Below are 20,952 nucleotides of genomic sequence, written 5' to 3'. Positions count from 1 at the left end.
TTCCATTTGAGACAAAGCTGCTCTGCATACATCTTATCCTACTTGTATATATAGTGCTTTTATATAGATCTCAAGCACTTTACAAAGAGGTCTATAGCAATCTCTTTACAAATGGGGAAACTGAGGCAAGGAGACACAAAATGATTTGCCCCAGGTCACCCAGCAGGCCAGTGGCAGCACTGGGAATAGAACCCAGGTGTCCTGAGTTCCAATCCAGTGTTCTATTCACAAATATCCAAAACTAGGGGCACAAGAATAACAGAAGTTCTGGAAAGTTAAAGATTATGGGATGAACATTTTTTGCATAAATACCACTTTTTAAACTCACTTATAATAATTATTTTTTTTTAAATCTACATTCATGTAACTCTAAACTTACAGAAGTAAGCATTCAAAGATCAGGAAATGCCACAGTTAAAGCTGAATGTGATTCTTGTCTCATGTATACAAATAACTTCCTTTAATGACATGATCACATATTATATCTCAGGTAATATAATACAAAAATACAATTCTTTGTCTAACTCCTTAGTTACACAAATGTAGCATCTTGTAATGCTTTTGTCATTGTACACATATATTGGACTAGTCTAATAATAAAATTAACGTATCTCTATTGACTTATTGGACCTTGAGCCTTCCTGATGTTTGAGTACTTACCTGTATAACAGTATGGGCTAGATCTTTGGCTGCTTCTTGGCAGCTTCCTAGGCTACTTCCATATATCCCCTTCACAGGGGAATCATTGGGTGACATAAAGCTACCATAGAGGCACCTACTCCACCCCATCCATGCAGTACCTGGCTCATCCCCATCTCCAAGCTGTGCCCAATGTTCACTGGCTGCAGCTCATGGTTTGATTGGTTTTAGTTAGTTAATTGGTTAATTTTCTGGGGTTTTAAAAAGATGGAAGGATGGCAAAGGGGGTAAACTCCAAAAGAAGGAGCTTCCATTGGGCTTCTGATGTTAGGTTTTAACCGACAAACACCAATAAAACACCCCATACAAAAAAAATCAGTGTGTGTTTACAAAAACATTGGAAAAACACCGGAAATGGTGACTTGTATCTAAGGGCTTGTCTACACAGAACAGGAATGCACATGAGGGAGTGTGATTGCTGAAACTCACATTAATTGGTCTGTGTAAACCCTGCTGGTGTGTGTTAAAGGTTCCTTAGTACATTTTAATGTTGTGCTGTTTGAAACAGTAGTATGTTAAAGTGCACTAGGAAACAGTACAAAGAGAGTACTCATTACAATATATAAAAAGAACCCCAACCCCCCAATTTTGGACATCCACATAAAACTCAAAAATGGCTACAAGTGCCCCAAAATTTAATTAATAAAGCCCTAGGCTTCCATTTCCAGAGCTCTGAAGCAATGGTGATCTGTAAAAACTGGCAAACAGTGGGCCTGATTCTCCACTGTCTTGCACCTGGTGAAGTCATTTACATCTGTGCTCAGTGGATGTAAAATGCTACCATATCAAAATGGCAGTTCTGTGTGCCCACTTTGTACTCCCTTCCACAGGTGTAAACAACTACAAATGGTGCAAAGCAGCGGTGAAGTGTGTAAAGTCCATAATCTAGAACTATTTAGGTACACACCATTAGAAGGCAGCCGCCCTACTTCAAACCCAGCACAATCAAGGTGTCCTTCACCAAGACCAACAAACCCTCCTTGAGTAGCTCATGTGAGGCAGGGATAAAGCAGCATCCTACCCAGGCAGCTACCCCATGGCTGAGTAAAGTAGGTAGGTGGAAGCAGTGGATGGGGATGGCATTGTTCTACTGGAGAGGAAGGAGTGTTGTGTTGCTGCAGTAAGAAGGATGGAGGAGGGCTGGACTGGTGGAGCCAGGTTAGGAGAGAGGGAGAAGATCAGAGTGGGGGATGCTGTGTCAGGGAAAGTGTTGGGAGGTTGCAGCAGGAGGGAGAAGCCTCTTTTTGGCTGTGAAATCACCTACCTCTACTTCAGGTGGGGTCAGAATTCACCAACCACAACAGAAGAACTAGGAAAAAACTCCAGGAACACAAACTCCTGCAGCTTCCAGACTCCTATGCCGATAACACCCAACTTCATGTTTTCAGTTTGGTTGAGCAACTTACCCAGCATCTAATGGTGATCGGGGCTCCTGTGCAGGATAAGAGCTACTATGCAGGTAGCTAGCTGAGATTCTCCCTAGAGGAGAGTGAAGTCACATTGGTAGGGTGTGGGGATCAAATAGAAGAAATTATATCTGAACCTCCAAATGAAGGATTCTGCCCGTGATTTGTTGCTCAGGTTCACAACCTTCTGGTCTTGGTGGACCCACAACTATTTCTGGGGCACCTAAAAGCCCAATATACAGGCCTACTTAAATTCCTGCTTCAGTTTCAATAGGGTATGTTAGTCTTCTTCCGTATAATATTACAGTGCACTATTAATACTAAAATTAAATAGTTATGACAGTTACAACAAGGTGCTTGAGGATGCTGTGTAACAATAACAAAATCAACATGCAATAAAATACAGTCATTAAAATATATATTGCTGTTCAATCCAAATGAGGGGGAATTCAGTATAAAAAACATGGAGGAGTTGAGGTTAGGGGAGTGGGGAAGTTAATAAATTAGGGGGTTAAAAATTGATCTTTTTCCCCTCAAAAGTGGCTGCATTTTTGAGGGGGCAGATGTGATTCCATACAATTTGTAAAGCACTTTGGGAGCCTTTAAGATGAATATATAAAGGTAAGATATTATTATTATTATTATCATTCTGATGTTAGGCAGTAACATTATTTCATAGAATTCAGGGAACTTGTGACAACATAATGGTCTCCCCATGCGATGGTGTGTCCCTATTCAGGGAAGCACTTAAACACATAGGGTATATCTACACAGCAAAGAAAAACCTCCAACTGGCCTAGGAGGCCAATGATGGACATATTCCTGGTAGTTTCATCACATGACATAATATTTAATTATAGATTAAGCTTTAATTCCCAGAGACTCTAGGACAATCCTGGAGGTTTGGCAACCCAAGGCTGGCCTATGCTAGCAGACTTCGGCTCGGGCTTAAGGTCTGTTTCATGGCTGTGTAGCTTTCTGGGCTCAGGATGGAGCCCGGGCTCTAGTACCCTGAGAGGTGGGAGGGTCTCAGACCTCGGGCTCCTGCTGAGGCAGGAAGTCTACACAGCAATGACACAGACCTGCAGCCTGAGCCCTGTGAGCCTGATTCAGCTGCCACAGGCCAGCCAGGGGGTTTTCTTTGTTCTATAGATATACCCATACTTCACTTTTAAGCATATACTTAAGTTCCATTGAAGCCATGAGATTTAAAGTTAAGAATACGCCTCAGTGATTTTCTTACTAGAGCTGCTTTCCTGAAATGAGGCTTATTTTTAATCTGTTTGCAGCACAGTAAGTGCAGCTCCCCTTCTGCCACTCACTTGGCTCCTCCTCATCCAAGCTCCCCTGAAGCCTGATCCAAGAACTTAGCAATTATTTTATGTATTTGATTCCTTTAACCAATTTTAACTCTCACCTTTCTTTCTTTCTTTCTTTCTTTCTTTCTTTCTTTCTTTCTTTCTTTCTTTCTTTCTTTCTTTCAATAAACCTTTAGATATTAGATACTAAAGGATTGGCAACAGCATGCTTATTGGGTAAGGTCTGAGTTATATATTGACCTGGTATGTGGCTGGTCGTTTGGGATCAGAAGAACGTTTTGTTTGATTAAACTGGTTTTAAATAACCACTCATCACTAAGTCTAGTGTCTGGGTGTTGAATCCAGGATTGGAATATCTAAGGAGGCTGCATTTCTGACTTCTTGTTAGCCAGTGCAGTGAGACAGAAGTTTACTTTTGTTGCTGGTTTGGTATATCTCATGGAAGAATAGCCACCAGTCTGGGGTGGGGGTTGTAACAAAGTGGAAATGTTCATAATGTTTTCTCTGAATATTGTGTGGGTACCTCAGTTTCCCCTATGTAGTTCCTAAATATCTAGGTGGTGGGAGAAAGGGGTGTGATTGTTGCAGAGCAAAGGGCCAGTGTACATAAATGGCTGACACTCTGTCTCCTGGCAACTGATGGCCTAGACCCTTCCCCCCTGCAAGGTGATAGCTAAAGGTGTTGGAGAACAAAGGAATCAGGTGACCTCCTGGCCCGGGAAAGGGACAAAGCCCAGAGGAGGAGGGGCTGGAGAGTGAGTCATTTTGGAGCTGGCTGGGGCCGTGGAGTGACGTGCAGATGTGGTTGTCTGGTTCACTGCCCCCCCGGCTCAGGGGTCCTGTTCTCTGTACCTACAAGCTCTGTTTTAGACCGTATTCCAGTCATCTAATAAACCTCTGTTTTACTGCCTGGCTAAGAGTCATGTCTGACTGCGAAGTTGGGGTGCAGGACCCTCTGGCTTCCCCAGGACCCCGCCTGGGCGGACTCGCTGTGGGAAGTGCACGGAGGGGCAGAGGATGCTGAATGCTACAAGGTCAGACCCAGGAAGGTGGAAGCTATGTGAGCTTCTTGCCCTGAAGATAGTCTGCTCACAGAGGGGAGACTTCACCAGAGTCCTGACTGGCTTCATAGGGAGCAGTTCCAGAGCATCGCCCAGGGACTCCGTGACAAGGGTGTGTCTGCCCTCTTTCTCAGCAGCTTGTCCTGAATTTGGTATTCTCAGTTGTGACCCACAGAGGCACGGTGACACAGGTGCACAGGGCTTCTTCCCCCCAAACTAGTTATGTGACCTCAGCACTTCCCACACTGGCAAGAAGCTGCTGGGGAGGGAATACTGGTGCCCTGAAACAGAGATCACCTGTGCTAAGTAAGTGCCTGTAGCATCAGAGACCTAACTCTTCCTAGACTATAGGAGGAGGGAAGCAGGAGTGAGGAACTTATCCCCTAAGTTTGGGGTGGGGAGAGGAAATGAGGGTAGCCTAGTGAGAATTCCTGGTAAATCCTCTCCCTTTGGGATTCAGAGTGGACATAAAGTAAAGATTACACACACACACAATTTTTTCTGATATAAGTCTCTCCCTCCCCACCCCCACTCCACTGGATGTGAGGATGACCAGGAAGAAAAGCTCTGTAAGATTTATGGAGGGAAGGGTGACCAACCAACAGCATGGGAAGAAAGCAGGAGTAGGTAAGTATATGTATGTGGAGGACAAGATTATGGGAATATGTATGCGGGGGGGGGGATAGGAATAGGGGAGTATATGTATGAGGTGGGCAGAAATTTGGGGGCAGGCAGGGAGAAGGTATGTATGAGTGGGGCAGGAATGAGCGGGGCAGTGAGCCAGTGTGAATGATGGGTTAAAGGTTAGGGATGTGAGTTGACTGAGGTAAGACTTTCCCCTCCACAAGAGAAAATGTGTCCTTCTGGGCTGTCCTTAGATGTCTTACAAAAATGTGTAGGAGTAGTTTTGATCTCCTAGTGACAAAACTGCTGTTTCCTAAGTTTTGAGTGGAGTGCCTAGATACTATGCACATTGCAAATAAATGATAGACAGATGAAAATATAGATACACTTATGTTAGATACTGAATTGCTTGCAACAGGGCCTGATTTTCATGGCTATTTCATGTTAACACTTAAATAGATCTGAATTCTTTCAGCTAGGGCATTAGTTATATTATGATTTAATATTGCATCAGAACGGGAATTACAGTTTGACGTTACATTGGTATTGTGGTATCCTGTGCTGATGCAGAATCACATCAGGATAGTGTCGGGCAGCTGTTATATCTCCTGATGACATCATTACACTATAATATTTTCTTGTATGGCAAATGAAGGAAGACAGCCCTAGTAGTTGAACTCAGTGTAGTAAAGTGACTATAAAAAACCCATGATCCTCCTTGAGTTAGCTGTTCCTATGTTCTAAACTTGTAATCCTGACTGTAAATTTACTGCGATGTCGTAGGCTCCTGCCTCCCCATACTAGGTGGGCACATCTAATGGGGAGGACACCTGACTGCCCTACATGTCTCTTCTGCCCAGGGACATCCCCTCACCCCCCCGCCCTGCACCCAGCCTGGGGCCGACGTGCTCTCCCTGCCCCACTAGAGTTACCTGCACAGGGAGGGGAGGGTTCTGTCCTTCTCCTGCTGTACCTGCCCCAGGCATGTGCAGCTGCTCTCCATGGCAGCTGGGCCCAGGTCAGGAATGGGATGGAGCTGCTTCTCACCTGGCTGAAGCTGGCTGCTCCAGGTCACTGCTCTGTGCAGCGCAGCAGGTGCCTGACAGAGCCCAGCTGGGGAGGTGGCAGCCATGGCAGGCCACCCCCCGCCCAGTCCCAGCTCCTGGGGACAGGGACTGAGCGAATTGGAAACATGTTGGGGGATAGAGGGGACGCCGGATCACTCGGCCTCTGTCCCTGGCAGCCGGGTCTGAGCGGGGGAGGGGGGCAGCCCGCTGCCACTGCTACCACCTCCCCAGTCCGGCTCTCGCAAGCAGCCACCGCACTGCACAGAGCAGTGACCTGGAGTGGCCGGCGTGAGAAGTGGCTAGTCCTGCCCCTTCTTCCCTGCCCGGCCCAGCTGCCAGGGACAGGGGCAGGCAGGTGCAGTGGGAGAAAGACAAAGCACCTCTCCCTCCCCCCAGCAGGCCAAGCAGAAATCTGGGGGCGCCTACATTTCTGAGAGTATTTCAGAAAGTCATAAAGCTCCACTAGGGGCAAAAAAGCCTTTGGTGGATGCATTCCATACCAACAACAGAGATATTAACTTAATGAATAATTAATACACAACTGGAAAAAATCAGATTTCCTGCATAAGTCCGGGACTTCAGCAAAGCTTTTATTCTGCATGTTAAAGCTCTGACACTTCATATCAGCAAGGTGTGGGGAGACAGGGAAAGGTCATCAGTTGTGTCATCCAGGGATGTAGTGTTTGCAGGGCTGGCAGGCTGAGCAATGCTTCTTTATTCATTTTATTTTCCTTTACCACCCATTGCTAAAAGAAAAACAGAGACATTTATATAAACAATAATGACCTTAAATTATGTTTATTTAAGTTGATCAGCTGTTCAAAACCTGCCCAGACATAACCATCTGAAAATGACTCATGTAAAATGAGTTGGAGGTCTAAGTCAAGTTTTTAGTATAGCACAATACCCACCACCATTGTTAGCGCCCTAGTTGGCTTTCCTGATGAGACTGCCGAGTAATGAATGGGCTATAGAGAATGAACTACATCCTCCCTCCTAGGACTAGTTCCTCCAGCCAGGCTGGCTGAGACAGCTTGGCAGTGTTGTGAGAAGTAGGTTGCACCTGGCTTTGACCTTCAGCTGGCTTCCATCTGACCATGATCCTAATTTGGCTTGCTATGGACTCTGACCCCCGTTCTGATCCATGGCCTGCCCCTGGACCCTGGTTTCAGTGCTGCCTTGAACCCTACATCTGGCCTCGACCACTGCTCCAACCACCAGGCCTGTCCACTTAGAATCCAAAGCCTAACATTCCTTCCTTTTTCCATGTTCCTATCAACTCATCCTGTCCCCCTTCCCTCTGTTCACACCATCCTATAATCTACTTTATAGCACAATAGGGCTCCACTCTTCATTTGGGACCTTTAGGTGCTACCACAATCCACATAATGTATACTATTAATAATAATAATAATTGAAGGATAATTCTTTACGGTGGATGTATTATGTACTTTGCCCAGTGTAATTTTAAATGTGTCTAAGTATGGTCATATTCTTTTAGTATTTGCAGAGAGTCTTTCTTTCTCTTTTTCTTTCTTGTAGCACCTGAATGAAGGCTCCATGCAGAATTGAAACTCTTTTGTGCCAGGCACTGTACAAATACAGAGGTAGATATATTCCATGCCCTAAAGAGTTTACAGTCTTCTTCCAATGTCGTAATGCTTTTAATTTGTCTATACTTCCAGTTGGTCAATATATTTCTGGTAATGCGATGCCAGAAACGAATGCAGAGTTCCAGATATAGCTAACCCATTCTCTACAGTCACTTTCTATATCAGGGAATTTTTCTGAACATTTCCTGTCATTGTTATAACTTGCTTATCTGCACTGGTTTCAGCAATGTTTGGGAGTTCTAGTGTAGATAATTCGCTGACTGCCGCCACTATTTTTAACAGTGTAGATTATACCCGCTGCAAGCAGAGTTATATGTCATGGTGGTAAAAATGCCAGCAGTAGCTGGCAATCCAACTCTACTAGGATTCCTAGAGAAATCAGTGCAGTGGAAAGAGTATTAACAACAGTGGCAAATTTTACAGCTTCTCTAATGTGAGCGTGGCCCCATCGAGGAATTATTCCCTCTGATGCCAATGCATATGCAGCCCAAAACTCTGTTGGCCTTTTTTTTCTGCCATAGCAAATATCACACTTTATAATGCACTATCTGTTGTCAGTGCTAGGTCACTCTCAGCATTATGGTTTTCCAGCAGCTTTCCAATTTCTGCTCCTCACTGAATAAGAAGTAACAAGCAGGAGAAACATTGTTCAATGCAGCGGCTTTGCTTAGCCACACTTGTTCATATAATGGCATTTTAAAGTAGATGTTGACATTTCTGAATGAATGACTCTTTCACTGAATTATAAACAATAAGAGGACTTTAACTTACAGACAGACTGGACAGTGGATGTTGTCCCACCCTTTGGTGTTTCTCCTCCGTGAGACTTAGCTTCCTGGGACATCATTCCAGATGCCTCAGTTCCACTGGAGATCCCACTAAGGGTGAAACCTGATGAATGGGTTGAGCTTTTGGCACCTACAACCATTACAAAGAGTGTGTTGATAATGGTCTCCAGGCTGGAAGGGGCCTCATAGGATAGCATGGCATTGTAAAGCTATAAAACACTTAAATTCCACACCAAATGTTACAAATAGTGACATCAAAAATAAATGCAAAGAGATGGCTAGTCACTCATCCCATTCCACCAATATGCAAGAATACTAGCAATGTGCAACCTTTTCGCTTACTGTTTCCAGGGTGCAAGGACACAGTCCTATTTAGAAACTAATACAAAATTTCCATCGCAATGTGGGTGTGACATCCTGCAGGGGTCATGTAATGCATCTCTAAGTAGGAGTCCTCTGTTGTAAAAGATCATCTAAAGCTCTGGGGTGAGGAAGTGGTTAACAACACCACTCATTTGGCTCAATGGAGCTTTCTACAATAAAGAACTAAGGACCATCACAGGCCTCACCACCTTCCACTTGAAGTGTAAGGTGCTTTGCGTTGACTTTGCATTCGCAAATATAACTGTAGAGCAGCATATTGCACTTTGCCCCCTGGGAGAGAGGATGAGAGAACAAACAATGTGACGTGTAGTCATGGAGCTTAATGAATGGCTGGAAGGTGCTCAGAGACATGGCGATGAGTGTGGTATAAAAGCCTATACTGACTAGAATAGAGTGACACTGGACACTGTTCAGCTGCTGCTGCAGACAGAAACACTCCCCTGCAAATGTCCATGCTGGGTTAAAGGTGAGGGGGGTATGTTTATCCAGGGGAAAAGGTTAAAACACAATGTTAATGAGCAAGGTTTCCAATGAACACCTGTGCAAGTGAGACTAGAACCTCTCATTTTCACCCAGGCAGGCACAGCATGCATGGCAAGCTCTTACACAGCCAAAGCTGTCACCTACCTTGGTGGCATTATAGGGCTAATATTTTCACAAGAATAAGAGTTATTCCGGAATATCTCCAAAAGGTGCAGGTATGATTTCTTTTAGCAGCAGGCACGCATCCTTCTCTTCTCCAGAAATGTGTTTCCCATAAACACACATCTGACACATTCATTGCATTGTAACCCTATACTCTCTGCTAAAGTTTCAGTTCCTGTCTGTGCTCTGAATGAATCTCAGCTCTGAAGGCAGTGCCACTGTCAGCAGCAGCACAGAAAGAAGGGTGGCAATACCATACCATGCCACCCTTACTTCTGTGCTGCTGTCTTCAGAGCTGGGTGGCCAGAGAATGGCAGCTGCTAGCCACAGGCCCAACTCTGAAGGCAGCAGTACAGATATAAGGATGGCAATATCATGCCATGCCACCCTTATTTCCACTCTGCTGCTGGCTGTGTCACTGCCTTCAGCGCTGGCTAGCAGCCGCCACTTTCTGGCCACCCAACTCTGAAGGCAGCACTGCCACCAGAAGCATCGCAGAAGTAAGGGTGGCAATACTGCAACCCACTACAATAACCTTGCAACACCCCCCACCACTACCACTCTCTTTTGGGCCAGGACCCCTACAGTTACAACACCAGGAAATTTCAGATTTAAATAGCTGATATAATGAAATCCTATGACCATGAAATTGACCAAAATGGACCATAAATTTGGTAGGGCCCTAGTTATATTGGTCAATCATTTTTACTTCAATGAAAACTATAAGTGAGAAGAGAATACTTAACAGAGCTTATTTTTTAGGGCAGAATTGTATAATCAATACTAGGTTCTTTTTATCCCTCCTCTCTAAAGTGCAGTAGCCTTTCATTTCTTTTTTATGCAAAAGAAGAAATTCCAACTCATACCCATTTCTTGTAGGGTAGAAGTAGGTCCTCCAGAAGGCACACCTCCTCCATGGCTCCTCGCTTCATTGGACATCATCTGAGAGCCAGTTGATCCTCCTTTTATCCCACCTTGGGTAAAACCAGCCTTGCGCACATTTTCGTCAGCCATCCTTCCTTCTGCTTTTCTGGACTGAAATGAGCTCCTGGGCAGAGCCTGTGTCCTGTAAATACTGCTTTTTCGGGGGAGGAGGGGAGAGAGATTCAGCACAGGGAAGGAAATGAAACTGAAACTGTAAACTTAAGCTGCTGCAGTTTCCACTTACTGAGAAATGAAACTGATCACAGCTCTGTGAATTACTTCTGTGATAAGATTTTCCTTGATTATTTTGCTGCACACCCTGATATAATACATTACATATTTGAGGCGGGGAGAGTATAACTGCATGACTCCATTCTGGGGCTACATTATATGTATAGGAACATATAGCAAATGCATAAAGTACTCTTAGGAATTAGGATGAGGGAAGGGTGGACCCTTCACTCAGCTTCTCCCTTCCCTTGGATCTGCTTTGGAAAGAGATCAGATAGATCCAAATGTCTTGTATGCTGATTTTGTCTGTCTCTATGTTGTTGCTGTTTATTATTTGTATTGCAGTCATGTTCAGAGGCCCCTCTGAGAATCAGGACTCCTTGTGCTAGGTGTTGTACAGAGTAAAAGACATTCTCTGCCTTGAAGAACTTTCAACCCAAACTAAGGATTGGTCTACACAGGGAAGTTTTACCAGCAGAATTATACCAGTAGAACTCCCCATGTGGACACTCGGGAATAAGAGTGTCTTTCTCTAGTTTAGTTGTATTGCTTTGAAAGCACCAAAGGGACATGAAGCCAGACCACTGACCCAATTTTTGTTTGAGACTCTAGACTCTGACTAGAAAACCCCTGAGTCTGGGCAGAAGCAGATCTGGCCTAATCTGTTTGTTCTTTCAGGGCTGTGGGTGTTTAGATTCTCCAAGAAGAACCATCACTCAGCTGCTGAGAAATTTAAATAAGAAATACACATAAGGCATCACTTTAGTTTTTCTAACATGCTTTTAAACCATTATTTTTCCTGCCAAGAGGCCTCTTCAGCTCACTGTTTAAAAAAAATGCCTTGGGATGGTCTTGTTGCCGGCACAGAATGCCCGAGGACAGCAACAGTGGTTCGTTGCCCGGTGTGCTTCGCTCCAATAAACACACCAAGGTGGAGAAGCAGACAAAGTTTATTTGAGCTCTCAAAGCGGTGCCAGGAGACAGACTTGTCTCAGATCAAGCACCCAGCTACAAGCAGCTTTTCTCTTTTTTATACATAACTTTAACTAAGCCTCTTCTATCCCCCCCCACTCCCCCTCTCTCCCCACCTTTCATTCCCATGCAGCAGATACACTTTGCAGTAGCAATTACATTAAGCAGTTAAGTCATACTTGGCAACAACCAATTTAGCTCGTTAGTAACTCTTCTGTGAACAGTTATCTTGTCTTACTTTCTTTGATCTGTTATTTTGCCTCTTAGCCAGGAGCAAGCAGGCCTCATTATAGCAGGCCTCATTATTACCTTCTGGTACAGGTGTTGCAACTGATAACCATTCTCTGTTGCTGGCCTGTTAGGTCGATTAAAGTTCAAACATGGAAGCGCTTTGGTCAGACATGGAGTGACTTTAGTTCATTCAGGCCTACTACAGAAAGGCTTCATTGACACTGTGGTTTTCCACCCTCCTGAGTTACCTAGAGTCATGCCTAATGACACCAACAGTCTTTATCCACCTTTCAACTGGAAGCCAAATGATCCAGCCACTTAAGCTACCATGGCTAGTCCCTGTTGCCACCCCTTCTGACACATTTACTCCAACCCCTAAAACATTGTCATGCATGACTCACCTGTGACTTTCTCCATATCCCCCCTTCTGTTGGAATCACGAGAAGACTCCTGGTTGCAGTCAAGAATCTCAAATAAAAGTTGGGTCAAAGGTCTGGCCTTGTGATCACATTCAGCAGTAACTATCGCTATTGACCTTCTTTCAGGACTCATATCCAGCTTTTCGTCCACTGTAACCCCTAGATCCTTTTCTGCAGAACTGCTGCCTAGCCACTTGGTCCCTAATCTGTAGCAGTGCATGGGATTCTTCCGTCCTAAGTGCAGGACTCTGCTCTTGTCCTTGTTGAACCTCATCAGATTTCTTTTGGCCCAATTCTCTACTTTGTCTAGGTCCCTCTGTATCCTATCCCTACCCTCCAGTATATCTATCACTCCTCCCAGTTTTGTGTCATCTGCAAACTTGCTGAGGGTGCAGTCCACACCATCCTCTAGATCATTAATGAAGATATTGAGCAAAACCGGCCCCAGGACTGACCCTTGGGGCACTCCACTTGATACCGGCTGCCAACTAGACATGGAGCCATTGATCACTACTTGTTGAGCCCGACGATCTAGCCAGCTTTCTATCCACTTTATAGTCCATTCATCCAGCCCATACTTCTTTAACTTGCTGGCAAGAATACTGTGGGAGACCATATCAAAAGCTTTGCTAAAGTCAAGGAATAACACTTCCACTGCTTTTCCCTCATCCACAGAGCCAGTTATCTTGTCACAGAAGGCAATTAGATTAGTCAGGCATGACTTGCCCTTGGTGAATCCATGCTGACTGTCCTTGATCACTTTCCTCTCTGTTAGGATATAGATATTCAGGCCTGCTACAAAGGCCTATACTTTAAGAATTTAGGTGTATTCTTATCATTTAGCTAGTTATAGAGGTATAAAAGAAAGAATCAAAAATCACTGTCTGTCTGTGTAATGGCCTTCTCTTACTGTGACAGTCTGAGGCCCTGTTTAGTCACATTGAAATAAGGTGCTATTGGGTTGTTAGGAATACAATCCTGTCCTGATATTCCTATCACCTCCAGAGAAAGGGAAGAGCCTAGAAGATGTAAAAGGAAACTTAGTTTGGTAGTATCCTGTCTGGCAAGAACTCACTTATCAATAGACACAGCTGGAAAACTCTTAGGTCTGTATAGATGTAGTTGTGAAATCCTCACTTCTGTATTGTTTTGCATATTTATTTGCATAGTCTCTGTCTGGTTCTGTGATTGTTTCTGTCTGCTGTATAATTAATTTTGTTGGGTGTAAACCAATTAAGGTGGTGGGATATAATTGGTTAAATAACCATGTTACAATATGTTAGGATTGGTTAGTTAAATTTCAGTAAAATGATTGGTTAAGGTATAGCTAAGCAGAATTCAAGTTTTACTATATAGTCTGCAGTCAATCAGGAAGTGGAGGGGGGGAGATGGAATAGGGACTGAGGATGGAGGAATTGGGATCATGTTTTGCTAAAGGGGGAAATGGGAACAGGGGATGGGAACAGAAACAGGGATACAGGCAAGGCTCTGTGGTGTCAGAGCTGGGAAGGGGGATACTGAGGAAGGAAACTGGAATCATGCTTGCTGGAAGTTCACCCCAATAAACATCGAATTGTTTGCGCCTTTGGACTTCGGGTATTGTTGCTCTTTATTCATGCGAGAAGGACCAGGGAAGTAAGAGGGTGAAGGAATAAGCCCCCTAACACTCTCCTCTAAGTGCTTCAAAATTGATTCCTTGAGGACCTGCTCCATGATTTTTCCAGGGACTGAGGTGAGGCTGACTGGCCTGTAGTTCCCCAGATCCTGCTTCTTCCCTTTTTTAAAGATGGGCACTACATTAGCCTTTTTCCAGTCATCCGGGACCTCCCCCGATCACCATGAGTTTTCAAAGATAATGGCCAATGGCTCTGCAATCACATCAGCTAACTCCTTTAGCACCCTTGGATGCAGCGCATCTGGCCAGGGGTGGCTCTATGTTTTTTGCCACCCCAAGCACGGCAAGCAGGCGGCTTTCGGCGGAGTGCCCGCGGGGGTTCGTTGGTAATGCGGATTCGGCGGCATGCCTGTGGGAGGTCCCACGGTCCCGTGCCTTTGGCATACCCGCTGCCGAATTGCCGCCAAAACCGCGGGACTGGTGGACCTCCTGCAGGCATGCCGCCGAAGGCAGTCTGACTGCCGTCCTCACAGTGATTGGCAGGCCGCCCCATGTGGCTTGCCACCCCAGGCACGCGCTTGGAGCGTTGGTGCCTGGAGCTGCCCCTGCATCCGGCCCCATGGACTTGTGCTCATCCAGCTTTTCTAAATAGTCCTGAACCACTTCTTTCTCCACAGAGTGCTGGTCATCTCCTCCCCATGCTGTGCTGCCCAGTGCAGTAGTCTGGGAGCTGACCTTGTTTGTGAAGACAGAGGCAAAAAAACCATTGAGTACATTAGCTTTTTCCACATCCTCTGTCACTAGGTTGCCTCTCTCATTCAGTAAGGGGCCCACACTTTCCTTGACTTTCTTCTTGTTGCTAACATACCTGAAGAAACCCTTCTTCTTACTCTTAACATCTCTTGCTAGCTGCAACTCCAAGTGTGATTTGGCCTTCCTGATTTCACTCCTGCATGCCTGAGCAATATTTTTATACTCCTCCCTGGTCATTTGTCCAATCTTCCACTTCTTGTAAGCTTCTTTTTTGTGTTTAAGATCAGCAAGGATTTCACTGTTAAGCCAAGCTGGAGCTGGTCGCCTGCCATATTTACTATTCTTCCTACACCTCAGGATGGTTTGTTCCTGCAACCTCAATAGGGATTCTTTAAAATGCAGCCAGCTCTCCTGGACTCCTTTCCCCCTCATGTTATTCTCCCAGGGGATCCTGCCCATCAGTTCCCTGAGGGAGTCAAAGTCTGCTTTTCTGAAATCCAGGGTCCGTATTCTGCTGCTCTCCTTTCTTCCTTGTGTCAGGATCTTGAACCTGAGCAGGGTCTCTCCCAGGTCTCCTTGCCTGGACAGTTTCTTTGTCTTCCAGTTCTTCTTCTACCTTCTGCTCCCAGCCACCAACTGCCCTGCTCAGGCCCTACAGCTTCTTTTAACTGAGCCTACTGGGCTCCGATTGGCTGCTGCTCAGCTGCCTCCTAACCCCACAGGTGTCTAAATCCACTAAGTGCCTCAAAATCCATCACCACAATGCACATAGGCCCTGATTTTTACTTGGGTCTCAACAAAGCCTTCAGTATTGTAGCACTCAGCATTTGGCTATTAGATGATCAAATGAGTTCAAATGCTGGCAGAAATTATTGGCCAAAGTGAGGTTTTATGCTCAACTCTATGGAATTTCTCTGTCTGTAATGTAATAACTTTTGAACATTGCATCCAATTAATTCTAAAATTCCAAGGAATGTTCTAGGTATCACTGGGTGGAATCCTATTGATATTGGTGAAAACTGGAAAACCAGAATGGGAAAATGGGGAGCACACAGAGTCCCTTGCATCCAGTTAGCAGACACAGCAGCTTCATCCAGATCTATAATTGCCTACAGATCAAAGAACCAGATGATGGCATCAATTAACATCTTCCAGCTTAACAACATTCCCCATCTCAGCTCTGCCCATCCTTCCAACAGAATTTAGAATGTTGACACCTTGAATGACTTATCACCCACAGAGAAAGGAAACTAAAAAGGAATGGTGGGGGAAAATCGAAGAGCCCCTGGCATAGGAAGAACATGGGGACTCTGGCATGTGTAGAAGAGGGGAATGGGGAGGCACACAGAGCCATAACATAGGGGGAGAATGATATGGTATAGGGAGAAGGAGAATGGGGGGCGGGTGAGGAGTATAGGTTATGCACACAGAGCTTTGGGCATGAGGGGTTACAGGGAGTCCATGAAATACAGCGGTATGGGAGGGTGACACACAGGAAGCTTGGGTGGTGGAATGGAGGGATGCAAGTACCACCTGGTGTGGGCCATGAACTTAGTCTACAGAAGCAATAAACTGTGCATCCCTCTAATATTGGAGATCATTTTTAAAAATGGGGCCATAAGTTAACCCTGTATTAACTTGGGATGGATGTGTGGAGCTCATTCTTCATTTGATATATTAGCTAGAGAGCTCTTTAGAGATCACTTTATCACTGAAGCCTCATCAGCAATTGCTCTTGTCCATCAAGCCAAAGGGTTGGTTCAAATTCTCATAGTTGTGGTATAGCTAAAGAATGACTTTACATTTTCTCACTGATCTTATCACCAATGTTCTCATTTTCACCATATAATTATAAAATAAATCAATTGGAATATAAATATTGTACTTACATTTTAGTGTATAGTATATAGAGCAATACAAAAAAGTCATTATCTGTATGAAATTTTAGTTTGTACTGACTTCGCTAGTACTTTTTATGTAGCCTGTTGTAAAACTAGGCAAATATCTAGATGAGTTGATGTACCCCCTGGAAGACCTCTGGGTACCCCCAGGGATACGAGTACCCCTGGTTGAGAGCCACTGGTCTACACAGGAAAAATTAGGCCAGAAGACTGTCATTCCTGATGGGACCACTCAGGGGTTCTTTAGCAGACTTGTTGCTCTGAACAGCTGAATTCTGTCCTTAGTTTGATGAGATGTGTCAAGACTGGCATGTTTGGCAGGGCAGAGGGGATGAGAATGATGTAAAAAGAAACAGGTGAATAAGCAAGGAGAGGCAGAATTATACTGGTCCTTAAAGGCAAGGACAAGAAGCTTGAGGTGGTAGAGGAGGGGAACCCAGTGCAAAGATTTAAGCGTTCAATGGAACTACTCAGTGAGGAAAGGGCTGCAAAATCTAGCTCATTGTAGCAGCAAATCTGATAAAGATGATGTGAGCAGGACCAGAGGACCTGGTGGTAAAACCACCTGAGCTCCACCTACACTAGTGCTTTCACTCTTGTTACCACTGGTGGAATTGCCCCAGTGATGAATTATGGGTTTGAAGTTTGCTAATATAGACAAGGCCTTAAAGAGTAAAGGTATGTCTGTACTGCAATCACTGGGTGTGCCTGCAGCTTGAGTGGACATACCTGAGCTGGCTTCAATCTATCTAGCTCAGGTACTGGAGCAGTGAAGCCAGGGCCCCAAAAGTAATTACCTAGAGTCCCTGGCAGGTTTGTACACCGACGCATACATTGACGCAGTTTCACTGTTCTGCTAGGTTAAAGCTACAATCACAGACTGTGCTTGCAGTGTAGGTGTACATGTACCCTAAGGGTCAATTGGTGTAAATAGGCGTAAGCGCCACTGAAGTCAAAGCAGTTTAGGAACACAGGAAATGACATACTGGCTCAGACCACTGATACATCTAGTCCAGTGTCCTGTCACAGGTGGTGGCCAAGACCATCTGCTTCAGAGGAAGGTGCTAGAAACCCTACATTAGCCAGTTATAGGATAACCTGCCCTCATGCAAAACTGCTTACTAACCCCCAATAGTTAGAGTTAGCTAAAGCTCTGAATCATGAATGTTTACACCCTTTCAGAAATCCTTGATTACTTATAATATTTATCATGTGGATACTCTTGTTATACAGATAAAAATCAAGTCCTTCTGGAATCCTTCTAGGATCTTGGCCTTTGACTACACATGGGGGAAGTTTAATTAATCTTTTGGTTTTCCTTCTCCTATCAGTCTTCATGAGTTACTCTGAGCTGAATGATATTCTGTCAGATCCTGAATATCAAAGCTAGATTAAAAATGCTTATTTTCCCTGCATGCCTCTCAGCCAGGGCTCAAATTGGGCCAGCTTGGAGAACAAGGACTATTTTCTTGAGGTGGCCATCTTGTGCTGCAGAATCTCAGCTTCCAGTTTATTATTTTTAATTATTAATTATTATTATTATTATCATAGTAATAGTGGATCACAAGCTAAATATGAGTCAATGGTGTAATGCTGTTGCAAAAAAAGCAAACGTCATTCTGGGATGTATTAGCAGGAGTATTGTAAGCAAGACATGAGATATAATTCTTCCGCTCTACTCCATGCTGATTAGGCCTCAACTGGAGTATTGTGTCCAGTTCTGGGTGCCATATTTCAGGAAAGATGTGGACAAATTGGAGGAAGTCCAGAGAAGAGCAACAACAATGAATAAAGGTCTAGAAAACATGACCTATGAGAGAAGATTGAAAAAATTGGGTTTGTTTAGTCTGGAGAAGAGATGACTGAGAGGGAACATGATAACAGTTTTCAAGTACATAAAAGGTTGTTACAAGGAGGAGGGAGAAAAATTGTTCTTCTTAACCTCTAAGGATAGGACAAGAAGCAGTTGGGCTTAAATTGCAGCAAGAGAGGTTTAGGTGGGACATTATGAAAAACTTCCTAACTGTCAGAGTGGTTAAGCACTGGAATAAATTGCCTAGGGAGGTTGTGGAATCTCCATCATTGGGGATTTTTAAGAGTAGGATGGACAAACCCCTGTCAGGGATGGTCTAGATAATACTTAGTCCTGCCTTGAGTGCAGGAGACTGGACTAGATGACCTCTCAAGGTCTCTTCCAGTTTTATGATTCTATGATTATATTATTTTAAAGTAAGCTTTTGGTTGTGACTGGGTGAAACAGCCAGGAAAAGGTTAAAGGCTACCTGGTTGTCACATGGTTAGCCTGAGACAGTTGGAATTAGATTTTACTTTACAGAAGATGGGCTATCTGCAGTGTTCAACCCTCTCCGCATCTATCATCGGTAATTGTGAAGTCAAGACAAAAGCAGATTGAGGTTGCAGACAGTCAGGTGGTATTTATTAAGAGTAACAATAACAGACTCCCTGCAAACTAAGATAACACAATAAAAGCTCGGTTGTTAACACAAATGATGTAAATGGGGGTGAACCCCAGAGCCCCAAACCCTATACACAAGACTAAACAAGGAGGACTATACCATATCTTGCAGACACTGTACAGGAGAACAGCAACAGGGACACAGACGGGAACCAGATTCTCAGGGACAGGTGCCAGGAACAGGAACACAACAGGAACCAGACCTCAGGAACTTTGGTGACAGGTAAGTAGATCTACAGTATGATTTCTTCTGTCTTCTACTGATCTTTTCATCCTCTGTGCTGAATGCAAACGCTATCTCACGTGATGATGGAACAGGTGAGTGGAGGTAAGTTAAGGGAACCCTGGTAGATGTTACTGGTTCACCTCAAGTCCTAATTCCCTCAGGGCTTTAGCTAATAGCAAGGCTGGTATTCTGTGAGAGGGCTTCTATGACTCACTGGGATAACCTGCTTTCACAGCATCCAGAGACACAGAGTGCCCCTCAGAGGGTGACATTCCCTTGTATGCGTTCTCTATTGCTAGGCAGATTCTACTGTCATGAGACACTATCTTTCCCACACCAAACTCGAAAAGAGTGCCAAAAGTTGAAGGAGAAGAGATGCCAAGATGTAGGACAGGTTGTCCTTTTACCAATCCGAAATGGCAAATGTGTACACTTAATAAATGGAATCTTTCCTACCCAACGACATGACCCAACAGGGGATTGAAGTGAAGGGGGAGTGTCCTCCTTCCAGGACAGAGAGGCAAAGGGGAAAGGCCTCTGGGGACTGCAGCCTGCTTGGGGCAGGGGAACTGTTTGGTTTTGTGCAATGGTTTTGTTTTTGGGTCCTGCAAGTGGCTGGTTCTTGGGAGAATATTTCTACTTATTTTTTCCCAGTCTGACCATTGGAGCCAACAAGCCAGAAGGAAGAAGAGCACAGGAGAAGGGAACATATGAGCTGAACCAACTTAAGAAGCCCGAAAGAGCCCAGAGGCACATCTGAGCCTCACCGAGGGGGAGCCAATCCTGTATTTAAAATCTATAATATTTCCTGTGAATGGCATCTCATTTTGGCATCTCAAGTGGGTGGAGCTTCGTTTGTGGGCAGAGCTTTGAAGAGTTCAGCTTCACTTTTTTCTTTTCAAATCGACCCATTCTCAATACATCTTCTGTTTCTCTACAGAAGGGATCACTTACCTTGTCATGTTCTACTTCTCAATCTGTGCAACAGCACATGTGAAAATGTGATAGTCAAAGAGTTTAACTTAAAAATCTATTTGATCAGTTACATTGTGGAGACTCTATATTTCCAAAGCAGATGTACTGAAAAAGCTCTTATATTCTCAGATTGAAACAAAGGGTCTTTACATATTATGGACCACATTTTCAACAATAGCCTCTCAATATATGAACCCAAATTTTTCCATGTGCAGTTCCAGGCACTGGAACTTTTATACCTGCAAACTAAGTAGCTGGACATCTAACTATTTGACTTTGTCACATGGAAAACCAAGTTCTTTGCTGTTTAAAAATATGTGCCATTAAAAGTGCATTCTCTTTTATGGAGACTGCAAAATCAGAGGCTTGGTCGAAACCACTTGGAAAATTTTACCCAGAGGCATCCTTTCCATCTTTGGTTTCTTTAAACATGTAATAGCAAAGGAAACAGATGTACATGTGGTTCTTATATATTTCCCCAAGGAATGATCTGATTCACTTGTATGTGCGTGGAAATATATTGTTGTCCTTTTAGTATGTTTTCCTTGAAGTCCTGATTGATGTGCCACTTAGGTATATTTTTCTCATAATGAAGCTTGGCAGCTGATCGTAAATATTAATCT

The 20,952-nt window shown here is 44.3% G+C and overlaps 1 protein-coding gene and 1 long non-coding RNA gene across 2 annotated transcripts; one reads left to right on the top strand and one right to left on the bottom strand.

Annotated features, from left to right (window-relative positions):
- Positions 1 to 1,500: 1,500 nt before the first annotated feature.
- LOC123362609 lies at positions 1,501 to 20,501 on the top strand. The gene is made up of 3 exons (XR_006576498.1): positions 1,501 to 1,752; positions 19,241 to 19,351; positions 20,009 to 20,501. It is a non-coding gene; the product is annotated as an uncharacterized LOC123362609 (long non-coding RNA).
- Positions 6,746 to 10,691, bottom strand: LOC123362608 (interferon alpha-inducible protein 27, mitochondrial-like). The gene is made up of 3 exons (XM_045003005.1): positions 10,473 to 10,691; positions 8,561 to 8,707; positions 6,746 to 6,922 (listed from the first exon to the last, which is right to left on the bottom strand). The coding sequence occupies exons 1-3, from the start codon at positions 10,618 to 10,620 to the stop codon at positions 6,900 to 6,902; spliced, it is 318 nt and encodes a 105-aa protein (XP_044858940.1). The 5' UTR covers positions 10,621 to 10,691; the 3' UTR covers positions 6,746 to 6,899.
- Positions 20,502 to 20,952: the final 451 nt, after the last annotated feature.

The sequence above is a fragment of the Mauremys mutica genome, chromosome 2, assembly GCF_020497125.1.
Source record: "Mauremys mutica isolate MM-2020 ecotype Southern chromosome 2, ASM2049712v1, whole genome shotgun sequence".
In the NCBI taxonomy this organism is placed as follows: domain Eukaryota; kingdom Metazoa; phylum Chordata; order Testudines; family Geoemydidae; genus Mauremys; species Mauremys mutica.
This window is presented reverse-complemented; position numbering and strand designations above follow the sequence as displayed.

Coding starts and splice junctions, on each gene's coding strand:
- LOC123362608 (XM_045003005.1), bottom strand. CDS start 10,620: ATGGCTGACGAAAATGTGCGCAAGGCTGGTTTTACCCAAGGTGGGATA. Junction 8,708..10,472: donor TTCTACCCTACAAGAAATGG/GTATGAGTTGGA, acceptor TAATGGTTGTAG/GTGCCAAAAGCTCAACCCAT. Junction 6,923..8,560: donor ATCCACTGTCCAGTCTGTCT/GTAAGTTAAAGT, acceptor TTTTTCTTTTAG/CAATGGGTGGTAAAGGAAAA.